The 13,085-nt window shown below is 34.6% G+C and overlaps 5 protein-coding genes across 6 annotated transcripts; 3 read left to right on the forward strand and 2 right to left on the reverse strand.

Annotated features, from left to right (window-relative positions):
* The first annotated feature begins 455 nt into the window (after positions 1-455).
* Positions 456-3,029, forward strand: LOC149934882 (required for excision 1-B domain-containing protein-like). Its single transcript, XM_090153276.1, has 5 exons — positions 456-635; positions 904-992; positions 1,776-1,980; positions 2,550-2,638; positions 2,700-3,029. The coding sequence occupies exons 1-5, from the start codon at positions 633-635 to the stop codon at positions 2,767-2,769; spliced, it is 456 nt and encodes a 151-aa protein (XP_090009402.1). The 5' UTR covers positions 456-632; the 3' UTR covers positions 2,770-3,029.
* On the reverse strand, positions 3,011-4,549 carry LOC149934883 (transcription factor BTF3 homolog 4-like). Its single transcript, XM_090153274.1, has 6 exons — positions 4,400-4,549; positions 3,941-4,020; positions 3,763-3,876; positions 3,584-3,692; positions 3,365-3,511; positions 3,011-3,304 (listed from the first exon to the last, which is right to left on the reverse strand). The coding sequence occupies exons 2-6, from the start codon at positions 3,992-3,994 to the stop codon at positions 3,258-3,260; spliced, it is 471 nt and encodes a 156-aa protein (XP_090009400.1). The 5' UTR covers positions 3,995-4,020; positions 4,400-4,549; the 3' UTR covers positions 3,011-3,257.
* A 225-nt stretch (positions 4,550-4,774) lies between these two features.
* On the forward strand, positions 4,775-8,885 carry LOC149934884 (uncharacterized). Of its 2 annotated transcripts, none has more exons than XM_090153271.1 (9): positions 4,775-4,942; positions 5,235-5,458; positions 5,519-5,638; positions 5,859-7,259; positions 7,451-7,566; positions 7,626-7,861; positions 7,943-8,252; positions 8,336-8,425; positions 8,538-8,885. In XM_090153271.1, exons 1-9 carry the CDS (start codon positions 4,905-4,907, stop codon positions 8,685-8,687), a joined length of 2,685 nt encoding a protein of 894 aa, XP_090009397.1. In that variant the 5' UTR covers positions 4,775-4,904; the 3' UTR covers positions 8,688-8,885. The 2 variants fall into 2 exon arrangements, with proteins under 2 accessions (XP_090009397.1, XP_090009398.1); XM_090153272.1 differs by having other exon boundaries at positions 4,776-4,942; positions 5,519-5,626.
* LOC149934885 (target of EGR1 protein 1-like) lies at positions 8,867-10,663 on the reverse strand. Its single transcript, XM_090153273.1, has 6 exons — positions 10,431-10,663; positions 10,331-10,371; positions 10,002-10,269; positions 9,593-9,852; positions 9,374-9,530; positions 8,867-9,311 (listed from the first exon to the last, which is right to left on the reverse strand). Exons 1-6 carry the CDS (start codon positions 10,533-10,535, stop codon positions 8,892-8,894), a joined length of 1,251 nt encoding a protein of 416 aa, XP_090009399.1. The 5' UTR covers positions 10,536-10,663; the 3' UTR covers positions 8,867-8,891.
* Positions 10,664-11,016: 353 nt separating this feature from the next.
* LOC149934886 (uncharacterized) lies at positions 11,017-13,085 on the forward strand. The gene is made up of 7 exons (XM_090153474.1): positions 11,017-11,299; positions 11,359-11,532; positions 11,603-11,833; positions 12,073-12,226; positions 12,291-12,517; positions 12,592-12,736; positions 12,798-13,085. The coding sequence occupies exons 1-7, from the start codon at positions 11,124-11,126 to the stop codon at positions 13,083-13,085; spliced, it is 1,395 nt and encodes a 464-aa protein (XP_090009600.1). The 5' UTR covers positions 11,017-11,123.

A 13,085-nucleotide genomic window follows, 5' to 3' on the forward strand; every position in this document is an offset into this window, starting at 1 on the left:
TATGATTCATTCTAGCGCTGCCAGCCGAATTATTTTCAAAATAATGACGATTGTAGCGTCTTTAAATGCCCTAGCGGCACATTTGGACAACAAACGATCGGAACCATTGAGTTTGGAATATAGTACTTCTAGAGCCACAACTTGTATTTGGTGGCTGGAAGTCCTTTTATGAAATCATATACAAAGCAAAACAGTTATCATCAGTCAGTAGCGTCATCTACCGCAAGCTAGCGGTGAGAGTAATTTAAGCTAGTGGCGCTATCTACAGTCTACTAGCGTGAAAGGAGTATAAGCAAACAACATTTAATAAAAATTATATTTTCTTGGAAAGATAGGTGACGCCGCCAACTTATGATTACGATTTCGGTTCGTAAATGATTTCCAGAAAGTGTTCCTTAAGACCCCAACCACAGCAGATATAAATTGAGGCTCTAGAAGTACTATATTCCCAAATCAATGATCTGAGCTGTGATCATTCTGTCATTTTGTTTGAACTCAGCTAGCACGCGCGTCGTTTTAATTTCCGTCCTTTCCGAATTTGTCGGTTTCGGAAACTTCCATTTAATCTGCGTGTAATATAAAGTTGATTTTAGGTAGATAATAGTTAATTATCTTTCATCTACATTTCAAATATGGTAAGGATTTTAATTATTTAACAATTTCGTAGGTTAATTTAAGCCTATGCCCAAGTTTCTGGGAATTTGGGAAATGGCCTTTAACGATAGCAAGCCTGCGTCAATAATACCACTCATCTTATTGTTCTGCCTTTTCTTGAAACAATATTTTAATCTAATATATTTATCGTAATACTTATAATTCAAACCTACAATAATTTTGAGTGTTTAATATTTCCAATTTGAAAGAACCATTTTCCTATATTTGGGCCCATAACATGTTTTTCAGGCAGAAACTGTGTTTGATGCTTATGGCCTTTTGAAAAAAATTTATGGACTTGAAGCTGAGAGGGCTTATACCTATAGAATATTGGAGGAGTAAGTATTGATCAGTATTTAATTTCTTTACCTTTGATATTCTTAAATCGTAATAAATGGGTTGAAAACCATGATAACTAGTTTTTCAGAGTTTCACAAGCTTATTGTATAATTCTGTCTAAAATTAATATTCAAGGTTTTAAATCTGGCTGTTTATTTGTCCATATGTTATGTATATAACTGAAGGTTCATTTAAAGTAATTACATGTACTACGTGTCGAAGGCTTTCACCACTGTACAGTGTACCTATGATAAATGGGGTCATTTTTTGCAATTGGTAGCTGCTTTTTTACTCTGAATTAAGTAAGCATATTAGCTTGAGGGTTATTTCTTTTTTTCTTAATAATTTTCTGAGCTGAAGCAATTGAACACTATACTTATCTAAATTTGATTTTGAGAGTTCATTGACATAGTAGTTTTAGCAAAAATTGGTATTTGTGTGCTTATATTTAGAAACTAGGATTGATTTAACTTATTTAATTTATTAATTAATATTATTTTAAATACTTTGGTCTTATTGCAAAATTACATAGCACATTCATCTTAGATTTCCCCTGCTTTTCTCTTGACAAAAGGGACCTCTCACTTGTGATATTATTTTCTGTTTGTCTCACAAGTTGCAGTTCACTGAATAATAATGTATTTATTCATCCCCTACTATTGTACCTTTACTGTTAGTGGCTTTTTAAGCTCAAGGTTAACATAATTAGGGTTGTTAATAGAAAATGGCCCCTCTAACATATTTCTTACTTGTTTTTCCCCCCAAAAATATGGTTTCTACAGAGGTTTCAAAATCTACCTCAATACTGCACCAGACTATGATTTTGTTAGATTTCGTAAATTGGTCAACGAATTAACTCAAGAGTTCAAACGGGTTTCCCAAGACGTAATTGTACTGGAAAAGAGGCTCCGTACAGAGTTTAATAAGCCAGATTTAGCTGATGTTCTCCTAGAAATCCAAGAAAATGAGAAACTGAAACTGGAATATGTAAGATAATTTTTCACTTTTTTCCAATATTTTATATGGTTTTTCCCTTCCTTTATTGGGGGCCTTTATCAAGTTGTAATTTAGGTTCAAATAGATAAAATCATGGAAATTTTCTATTTGGCATGCTTGAGTGTTAATTAGAAACATTGAGCTCTTGCCGGAATTTTAGGTACTTCAAAAGATCTAGATAGATACTACAATGTTGTTACATACTTGGTCGTGTGTAGTCTAGATAAAATATTTTCGCGGATGTATTAATAGAGACCCTACTGATAACAATAACCAAATATGGTGCCAGGATTTCTAGCTCCTGAGCAACAACCCAATATATTCTTGTTTACACAAGCATCTAAAATGTAATTTGATAGTAATAATTTGGAAACATTCAACTTTTCCCAGTATCGTAGGTACTGTGAAAATTCTAGATAGATACGGCTAATTTTGTTAAGAGTTTGTGTAGACTAAAGATTTTTGCGGATGTATAAATAAAGCATCTACTGATAACAAAAAAAATCTGGTGGAAGAATTTCCAGCTCCATTGCAACTGATCATAAAATTTTTTTGTTTAGACTGTCAAATTACATTTAGCTAAACAGTTTCTCATCGATCAACCCAATTCCATTGAGGGACCAAATGAAATCCGTGAACTTAAAAAAGGGTAAGTTTTTTTGAGAAATATTTGCGTACTGCAGCCAAGTATTTCATTCAATGATTTTCAGATTAAATGAAATAATTGAAAGGATAAATGGACGATTTACAGTTTTGCACTGCGTAATGGAGGATTTGTAAAACCATACAAATATTACACCAAGAAAATCTATAAAACAATGCCAAATTTTTGACCAGTCGGCTGCTGTCTTTTCCTTTTAAATGTTTCCTTTTGTGATAATAGGTTTTATTTTATTACTGTGATAGGTGAATGTTTTCTTTGCTAAATAATGTGCTTTTTCATAATCGAACAATTTTGCCTATGACTCTTTTTGGATCTGTAAATGTATCACTTGGAAACTAAAAATAAGACAACATGGTGTAATGGGAAAAATTGAATATTGTGTATTTAATCTGTTAATCTTATTTTTACACTCAATATTAAGAAACTTAAAGCAACAATTTCAAAGAAGAAAAAAAACGCCTAAAAAAAAAGTTCTTTTAACAATTAGATGGTTTGAAACTGTTTCACGCGTACAAAATGTTGCACCAACAACTTTCTTAACTATACACATTTGTGGAGTTTTTTAAACACTTCTTCAAAACCGCGTGATTATTGCACCCACAAGTTATACCCCTTCTGCTTTAGAGGGTTCGTCAAAGTTTTCCACTAGGTCTGTAAAGAGAATAGAAATGAGTATTGCAATTAATTATAGCAAGCTTTACACTTAACAACCTGGCACATCATCGTCATCTTCAAATATAGTGTGGGGCTGGTCTCCAGAAATGCCTGCTGCGCTATGTACACTGGCTAATCTTTTCAAATGCGTTAAGCTTTCAGTTCCCAGTTGATTTAGGATGCCAGGTAACATGTCTGTGATTTCTGTAGAGAGAGTACCCTTATGAATTCCCACTCGTTTAAAGTGATCAAGCGAAAGTACTAATTTAAATTTACGTTTAGATTCAGCATGCCCAGTTATGGCAAAGGTGTTGGCTGGTAAGGAAGCTTGAACTTTGGGATTGTTAAAATGAATTACAGTGCCATCATCTTTGATCATATTAACCTTGAAAGTTAATCAGCATTTAGCATTAGGGAATAGCTATGTAAATTTTGAATTAAACACTAGATCTTACTTCTTCAATACCCGGGATATTGTTTACGGCTAATTTTTTTAAAGAACTTTGTAATTTCTTGTCATCTGTTGTGGCAGTGCGGTGAACAACTTTCTTCTTTCTCCTTGCAGTGCCCTAGTGACAATGTGATTTTTAAATAAAAGTATTCTTAGCGATTTTTACTGCTTATAAAGCTTACCTTTCCACCAATTCGAACTTGCTGTTGAAGTTTGTTTAATTTTTCCGCATTCATTTTGTTGGATTTAACTTAGTTAATTTCTAAAATTTTACAATTATGTTAAGCCCTTTTGAGGAAAACCTCAGTAACATATATTTCACTTATGTAAGGAATATTAATTAAACTAACTTTCGGACATGTAGTGTACAAATGCGTAGAATATATTAATGAATTAATTTTATTATCTTCTTTGTTGTCAGCCTATTTTCTAGGCTTAAGTTAAATCTATTGTATTTAGAGGCCTTGGCTAATGATGCACTGACTCAAGGCAGAACTAAAGGCGTGTTACTTAGTTAGGCTTAACAAAAACAGAAAGTACTACGTTCTCTAAACCTATTTTTTACTCTTTGTTTCTGACATTTTGATTCAAATACGAGAAGTACTTTCATTTAAACATTTATGTTGAAAAATTACACTTACCTTCGGGTTGTTATCTTCTAATTTTGTTTTTTCCAACTGATTCTCGAAACACGAGGAACACGCTGCAATCCCTTCAGCTAAAAAAGAGGCCTGAGGATTGTTCTGAAAATCGCCACTGGGTGTCTCTCCGTAGTTGTAACATTTTACGTTTATTTTTTATTAACTGCCTTTTAGATAATAAATAAATAAATTAATTATTTGATTAATTTTTATGTACTGGACAATTTTTTGTTAATTTTATTTACCCATAGCTATAAGTTTAACAAAATGCCGGGGAAATGGTTAAAAAAAGCGGGAAGGAGCATAATAGTAGGTCAAATGACGTCATAACGGCGGAAGAATCATCCTTCGTAATTTTTTTCGGGTAGTTCGGGCACGTCGGGATGCCGATTGTAGAGCGCGAGACCATAAAAGAAAGTGGCGTTTGAACGCGGAATTCTTTTGTTGACTGGCTCTGGGCATATTTAACGTTTCATTTTCTTCATTTCAATTTGCTTAGTAAATTATGGCTTCAGCGGAATCTCCTGTTAAATCTGCGCCAGGGTAAGTAATTGTCATTCTTTGTGATCCTTCGGTGTTGCAGGAAGCGTTCAGAATCTTTAAACCATAATGAACCCTATCCCTTGGGTCAACGCGTGAAAGTAGCCGACAGTCATTTTGAATAATTTCCGTGGGCGGAAGGGGAGCCAAGCTTACTTAATATTTTAGAGGATTGTAGCATTTATGCGCTTATTTTAGTGTCATGACTTTTGCTAAGGATAACGTTTAGGAATTTTTAATGACATAGTGAAACAACTTAATTTTAAATTGGCCTTTCTTTAATGTTATTAACTAGAGAAATATCAGAGGCAGTGAACCAACTGATCCAAGGAAAAAGACATATGCTAGTGCAAGACTATGTTTCCGCTGTTAGCAGTTTAGAAAAAGCTTGTAAACTGTTTGCTGAATCTTATGGAGAGACGGCCAATGAATGTGGAGAACCATATTTGTACTATGGCAAAGCCCTTCTAGAGCTGTCAAGGATGGAAACTGGTGTATTAGGCCATGCTCTTCAAGGAGGTAAAAATTCGTCTTCTTGATTGTTTGGTTTATTGACTGCGTTTTTGTTTCAATTATTAGTTCAATCTGAAGATGAGGAGGAGGAGGAGGATGAAGAAGAGGAGGAAGGCAGTGACAAGGATTCCAAAGATTCGGATGACCAAGTTGAGAACCCGGACAATGTGACAGGTGACGAAAGTGGTCTGTGTTGACTTTAACACTGTACCCCTCCCCTCAACCCTAGAGACTAACCAATAGGGAATATGATTATATTACTGTAGCATAAAATTTGGCTTTCTTGGTTTGTTGCGTCAGTTACAATTAGGTTATAGTTATTTTTTAGTGTATTGCCAACTTTTGTTATTTTGGGTGTATTGGTTTGCATGGGTCACACGCTTTTTGGCTTTTTGCAAATATATAGGTGAAGAACGTGAACTGATTGTCCAACAAGTTAGTGAAGCTCTCTTGGAGAATGCCTGTGAATTAGAGAAAAAAATGGCAGAAATTAAATCTGGGAAGGAAAAAGGTGGAGCTTCTTCCACAGACAAATCATCTGGTGACAGTCTGGATACAAAGGAAGAAAAAATTGATAACGCAGATACTAAAACCACTGATGAGCCTTCTATTCCTGTTGAAGACAAAACCCAGAAACAATGCGTCTTAGATAAAGCTGTAAAAGAAGAAGCGATGGATGTTGAATTGGTTAAGCCAGTCGGTGATGTTGATATAAAGCCAAAGAATGAAAGTGAGAAGCCGAAAGATGTTGAAACTGGGAAGCAAGAGAAAAAAGACGAAGGGGTTACTACAGATGAGACAAAGGAGAAATCTAGCATTCCAAAGGCTGAAAATGTGATTAAAAAAGATCCTGAACCGGAATCTGTTGAAATGGAGGGGGAAGAACCTTCTAAAGAAACTCAAGATGCCGCTTCTAAGTCACCCGAAGTTCCTATTATTGAAATCACTAAACCTGATGATGATGAAAAAGTGGAAAAACCTACAACTATTCTAAAGGAGGAGATCCAAGGTTCCCGATCTGAGCCAAAAGAAGTTCCTACAAACGATGTTGATGATGAAAAACTTGACAAAAATGAAGAACCAGTTCCAAAGGCTGATGAGAAAAAGATTAACCAAAAAGGACCAGTTCGAGAATCTAATGAGAAAGAGATTAATAAAAATGAAGAACCAGTTCCAAAGGCTGATGAGAAAGAAACTAACAAAAATGAAGAACCCATTTCAAAGGCTGATGAGAAAGAGATTAACAAAAATGAAGAGCCTGTTCCAAAAGCTGATGAGAAAGAGATTAACAAAAATGAAGAACCTCTTCCAAAGTCTGATGAGAAAGAGATTAACAAAAGTGAAGAGTCCGTTCCAAAGTCTGACGAGAAAGAGATTAACAAAAGTGAAGTGCCCGTTCCAAAGGCTGATGAGAAAGAGATTAACAGAAATGAAGAACCAGTTCCAAAGGCTGATGAGAAAGAGATTAACAAAAATGAAGAGCATGTTCCAAAGACTGACGAGAAAGGGATTAACAAAAATGAAGAACCCATTCCAAAGGCTGATGAGAAAGAGATAAACAAAAATGAAGAACCAATTCCAAAGACTGACGAGAAAATGGATGAAGACAATAAGTCTGATGTTCCGGTGAAAGATACCGAGGACCAAACCTCTAAACCAGTTCCTGCCATTGATGATCTCAAACTTTCCATTGATAAATCTTCTGAAGGCATTCCAGAATCCAATAACCTTGAACAAGAATCTTCCATTGATGAGCCAATGGAAACTGATACTGATCTACAAAGTAAGATGCAAGATCAAGAAAAAGGTGAGCTACTGCCAAAAAAGTTAACCTATTCTTATTTATTTTCGTAGCACTTTGGCTTCTTTTATTATTTTGGCTTGCCATTTGCATGTTGCTCGATTTTTAGATTCCCTTCTTTTTTACAAATCATTCCTTTTTACTTCAATTACTTAATTTCCTGGGTATACATAGACTAATTTTTTTAATGGTTTTAGATGAAAATGAGGAAGGTGACGAAAGTGAAAGTATAGATGAAAAATCTCAAGATGAAGCGGCTCCGGAAGACTCAGAGGCAGGCCCTTCATCTTCGACAAATGATAAAGAAAAAGAGGTATAATATAAGTTCGAACTGGTTTGATATTTGCTAACTGCGTTACATTTGGGTTTTAGGATGATGTCACAAATTTACAGTTGGCCTGGGAAGTTTTGGAATTAGCTAAAGTTATCTTTGAAAGGCAGTCTGAGGAGGATGACAAATTAAAAATGAAATCCGCCGAAGTTTTGCTCAAATTAGGAGAAGTCAGCATTGAATCTGAGAACTACACTCAAGCTATTGAGGACTTAAATTCTTGTCTTGACATTCAAAAGAAGCATTTAACCACTGATGATAGATCTATAGCTGAAACGTAAGCTTACTTTTCTTTCTTTATTTATAGAAATTGGTAGTAAGATTGCTTGGGTGTTCTTTTTATCATTTTTATTCTTAGGTATTACCAGCTTGGATTAGCGTTTTCTTTGGACAATCAGTTTGATAATGCTGTGGAGCACTTCACTAATGCCATTAGGGTTTTAGAAGAGAGAATCGCTAATTGCCGTTTAGCCATTGAAGACTCTTCGGCTAAGTCAAAGGATGAAAGCGATTCAACCATGGAAGATCCTATTGAAATGGCCAAAAAAGAAATAGAAGAATTGGAAGCACTTTTACCCGATATTAAGACCAAAATTGAAGATACTGAAGACATGAAGAAAACCGCCGCCCAAGCTATGAAAGACGCGGCTCTAACTAGATTGCAAGAGGTCAACATCTGTCTTCTAATTTAAATTTTATTTAAGAATTTGTTCAAAAATGTTAATAAAAGTGTAATTTTTAAATATCGTAGAACTCTACTACGTTGGGTGGAGTTTCTAGCTCTCCTCAAGCTTCCCCCAGTAAACCAACTAGAGATGTTTCTCACTTAGTCAAAAGAAAAGTAACTTAATTTTTATATTATTGAGAAAAAGGTTATATTTACAATGTTTGAAAGTGTTAAATTAAAATTATGTATTTTTGTCTTCAACTTGAGTCTTTTTCTTGATTTTTAGAGGAAGCCCGAGGATGAGGTTACTGATACAAATGAAGAAATAAAAAAGGCAAAGTCCGATGTAGATGGGAAAGAAGAACAAATAACCACCAATGGAACAGTTATAAATGGGAATGACAAAATGGAAGTCCCGCTAGTTAATGCATCTTAGGTTTTTGGGGAGAACAAACATTCCAAAGACATTCTGGTGTATATAGGATTTTAACCCATCTCATCTTTTTACGTTTTTTTGTTGGTTGTTCCTTAAGTTAATTCTTTTAATACTAAGGAAGAAGGTCTGTGAATGTCCCATTGTTTGTTTTGAAGTTTCTAATGTTCAAGTCATTAAAAAACCTTTTATAAAACTTTATTGGTTTTAATTCATTTGTGTACAAGTTTCGTCCAAAATCTGCCATTTCTGATTATGGTTTATGCTAGTTTTGCTAAATTCACTCCTCATTATTAATAATGGATGATCTTTACCGCATAAGTAAATTTTATTCTTTTCTTCGGGTATTTCAAAGTTGTTAGATCCTTTCAATTGTGACCAGAATGTCGCAAATGAAAAACCAGTCATGAAAGCATCGTAACCTGCCCGGTGACCTCCTGGAGTTGGTTGCGACTTCTCTTCTTTGTCTAGTTCTACACCCGATTCAGTCTCATCCATCCTCTCCAATTCCCCATCTTTCATTTTATTTTTAGCCTTTTTCAACTGTTTCGAAGCCTCCGCGTCCAGTATCGTGTCTATGCAATGGGAAAGTTGGCAACTGTCTTCTTTACTGCACCATCCGTGACTCTGAAATTTAAAACCAAATTTTATACTTATGAAATTTCTACATGATAATATGAATTAATTACAGCGTAACTGTGACACACTGATGAACTTTCCACAATTCTAGTTGAAACCTTTATAGAGCAATCTCGATATTCTACAGTAATTGCCTTTGGGTAAGTTGGCAATTGAAGATGAATGAACTCTTTCCCATTTCTCTGGTGATCAGCGTTTAACCTTTGCCTAAAAATAATGTTAGAGGTGAAAATGACAGTATTTGTAAAGCCAAATAGTAGTTTATTTACTGCTTTCTAAAGACATATTCTAAATACGAGGCAGGAAGTCTGGCTTTAAATTCTGAGAAGTATTTCGTGTCATATATTCCAGAGGGAAACATTTCAAACAAATCAGCTAAGAAGGTGGATAAACTCATTGGTAGCTCTGAATATAAGTTGTGATAAAGAAACATCAAATCCACAAGGCCATTGTGCAGAACTATTGGTTTTTTGTGTATCAGCATTTCTGTGAAAACACTCCTAATGGAAGACGTGGCATTCTTCTCTTTCTATAAAAATAAATTGCCAAAAATGCCAGAGAAAAAGTTGAAAAATAAGATTAGCTAGCTTATTACGATATTTTATCTACATTATTAGTTTTTTCATTTACTGTTTTAAGTAAATTAATCAATTAATATATATGTATATGTATTCATACTCTGTCATTGCCTCTGTAGTAAGGTAAACCAGAACCATACTGTCTGTTAAAATCAAATCCATGTCTAACTAAAAACTTCAAAGATTGGGGTTCCACAATGTAATTTTCAGAACAAAGTATCAACAGGTTGAATGTTTGGACTGTAAACTTCTGAACTATTTGTTCGCTGGTTTCTTTATCCCTCAGGGTGTAGCATGATATTCCCATTGATAAAATAGCTCGTGTTTTGGCTACATTCGCCATTGCTTTGTATCTGTCATCTAGAGACCTATCAAATGAACCCTATTTATCGCAATGTCTTAGGCTGGTTTTAATTGTTATATAAATACTTTGCCATTATTTCTTTTCTGTCTCCTATCCCACTTAGTTCCTAAAGTTTAAAAAAATATTAATGTACCTTCGGTTAGCATAATGTTTAAAACAACAAACCAAATCCAATGCTATAAAACTTGAATTTTTTATTGAGAAAACTATACTCGGCCATAATTGGATAAAGTTTTCTTTAGTGATGTCAATTATTGGGACACGATCCATTATTATTAAAAATTAATTAGGAATAAAAATTTTATAGGATATCTATTAAAACAACAGCATTAAAAGAAATCTTCAAAACCGAACAGTTCCTGTCGCCATTTTTCGAGCAGCCACGTGCGTTTGTTTACTTTTTCAAACCACTGTGAGAACCATAGAGATAGAAAAGAAATAGAGGGAAGATTACCGCGTTAAGGCACCCCTGTTTTTGACCGGGAAAATTCACTCCCCCCCCCATGCATGTATGAAAACGGAGATGGGCAGAAATTGCAACGCCATCTATCCTTCTTTTTTTTACATCAAATGACACTTGATTTTCCAAAAGGCATAAGGTATTTCATTTCACCGCGCGTCGATGGCGCCACGTAATCTGCTCATCTCATGGCTTCCTACATTGGCGAAAAGGGGGTCGGCACTCGCGGTCAACTTCGCCAGATTCAATAGTGCCTCTATCTCTTTTCTATCCCTATGGTGAGAACGGTGAGCCCCGAGTACTTTTAGTTACACTTTGATTTTAGCAGTCAACAAAATTTATAGCGGGAACTTGGCTTTTAAGTTTTCGGTGCGAAGTGGTGACAGTCAACCCTTTTTATGATCAATATGGAATACAAAGATTTAAAAGAACAATTTGTTAGTAATTTAACGGGAACCAATGCCGAAGAAGTATTATGTCTTAGCTGTGTTACCCTATTCGGTACGTCGCTTTTAACCCTTGGATTGAAGATGGCAAACATCAAGTGGTCCAGACCCAATAGTAACCCGCCTTGGCAAGTTTGGTGTTAACATTTAAAAAAAGAATGTTCTACAATATTGCGATTTATTTTAGGGTTTTTAGTAAAGTAGAATGCTTACTGGTTTATCTGCCAATTCTGCTGGCCTCAACTATATTTAGTGATTATATCAGATACATAATCATCTTTCTTGTTACAATGATGATGGTTTCTGTGGGGTTGATTTACTGTACAAGCACCTCAAAAAAAATTAAACATAAAAGTTACCGGTATGTTGAAAATTAAGACTTATTCCCTGATTTGTACCATGTTTTTTTAAATTCTTGCATTTCATTAAAGAGAGTATGGAGAAGAGAGAGCCCCTACTCTACAGTTTCTAACCAACTTTCGAAGCCATTTATTGTTAGACACTGCGGTGTCCATTTTGGCAGTGGATTTCAAAGTTTACCCCAGACGATTTGGCAAAACTGAATTATTTGGTTGGGGGTACATGGATGCTGGTGTTGGCTCATTTGTGATAGCAGCCGGGCTGATAACCAAAGAGGCACGAGGAAATAAATCTTCCCCATTGTACGCTTTCAGTTTTTCTCCAGTGTTCTACAACAGGGGTTCCCAAATGGGTGATGTTTAGTAAATGGCGATCTGGACCTTCAAAATGTTTATCTTGAAAATAAAGTAAAATCTTATAATAAAAAATAATTACTATAAACATGATCTCAATCTTCAAAATGGCTATCTTTTAAATTGAAAATTTGGGCGCCCCTTTTCTACAAATAAAAGTAGAGCTAATTTGAAATGAGAATTTTCAGAACGAGCAGACTCAAAATGGAGCTTTTGAACTCTTTACCAATTTTACTTATTGGTATTGTAAGGGCAATGGCAGTTGAAATGATAAACTATCAAAAGCACGTATCGGAATATGGGAGCCATTGGAATTTTTTCCTTACATTAGGCTTCACTAGGGTATGATGATAAATAGCACAAATTAAAAAATGTATATATTGAAAAGAAGTTAATTTATACTCAGATCATTGGAACTTTAATAACCAGTTGCCTACCATCCAGTTTTTCTCTACTTTCTTTGGCCCTAATATTGAGCTATCAGTTGGCTTTAAATTTGGGGTTCACTGACTTTATAACCAGTCCAAATAGAGAAAATCTGTTCAGTGCCAACAAAGAAGGGTTACTTTCACTTTGCGGTTATGTGGGGTTGTACTTATTTTCCATTCTTTTGGGTAAATTTATTCATAAAAGGTAAGGAATTATATAACAATATCTCCTTCCAGAGTGCAGTGTTAAAATTTTAAAGGGTAAAATTCTAATCTTAGAATGATATCTGAAGAATATAATTGGAAAAATCAACGTTTACTCCTAACTTTGGCCATTTTAAGTCATTTATTAATGTATGGTGCTCATCACTACATCCAGCCTGTATCAAGAAGGTTGGTTAATCTGAGTTACATATTTTGGATGGTGAGCCCTTTATGTCAAATATGTCTTGTTTGAGAATGCTAATTTTCTTGATGATTTGCAGATATCATTAAGCAGTTATCACTTATTTCTCCATTACCTGTGTTGTAGTTTCTTTCACAACAGTAATATATTATACGAAGCTATAAATTACAACGCTTTGTTTTACTTTCTATTTGCCAACCTTCTCACAGGATTAATTAATATAACTATACCAACTATTAACGTAGGTAATAAATTGTCGCTTTTAATTTTATTTTTGTACTTAACGGTGTTAGCCGTTGCTGTTATACAGTTGTATAATCGAAGAATGATTATAAGAACTCCGTTTCTCAGAAGGAAAATGAAATAA

Source organism: Leiobunum rupestre, chromosome 7 (assembly GCF_980474605.1).
Source record: "Leiobunum rupestre chromosome 7, qqLeiRupe1.1.hap1, whole genome shotgun sequence".
NCBI classification, from domain to species: Eukaryota; Metazoa; Arthropoda; class Arachnida; order Opiliones; family Sclerosomatidae; genus Leiobunum; species Leiobunum rupestre.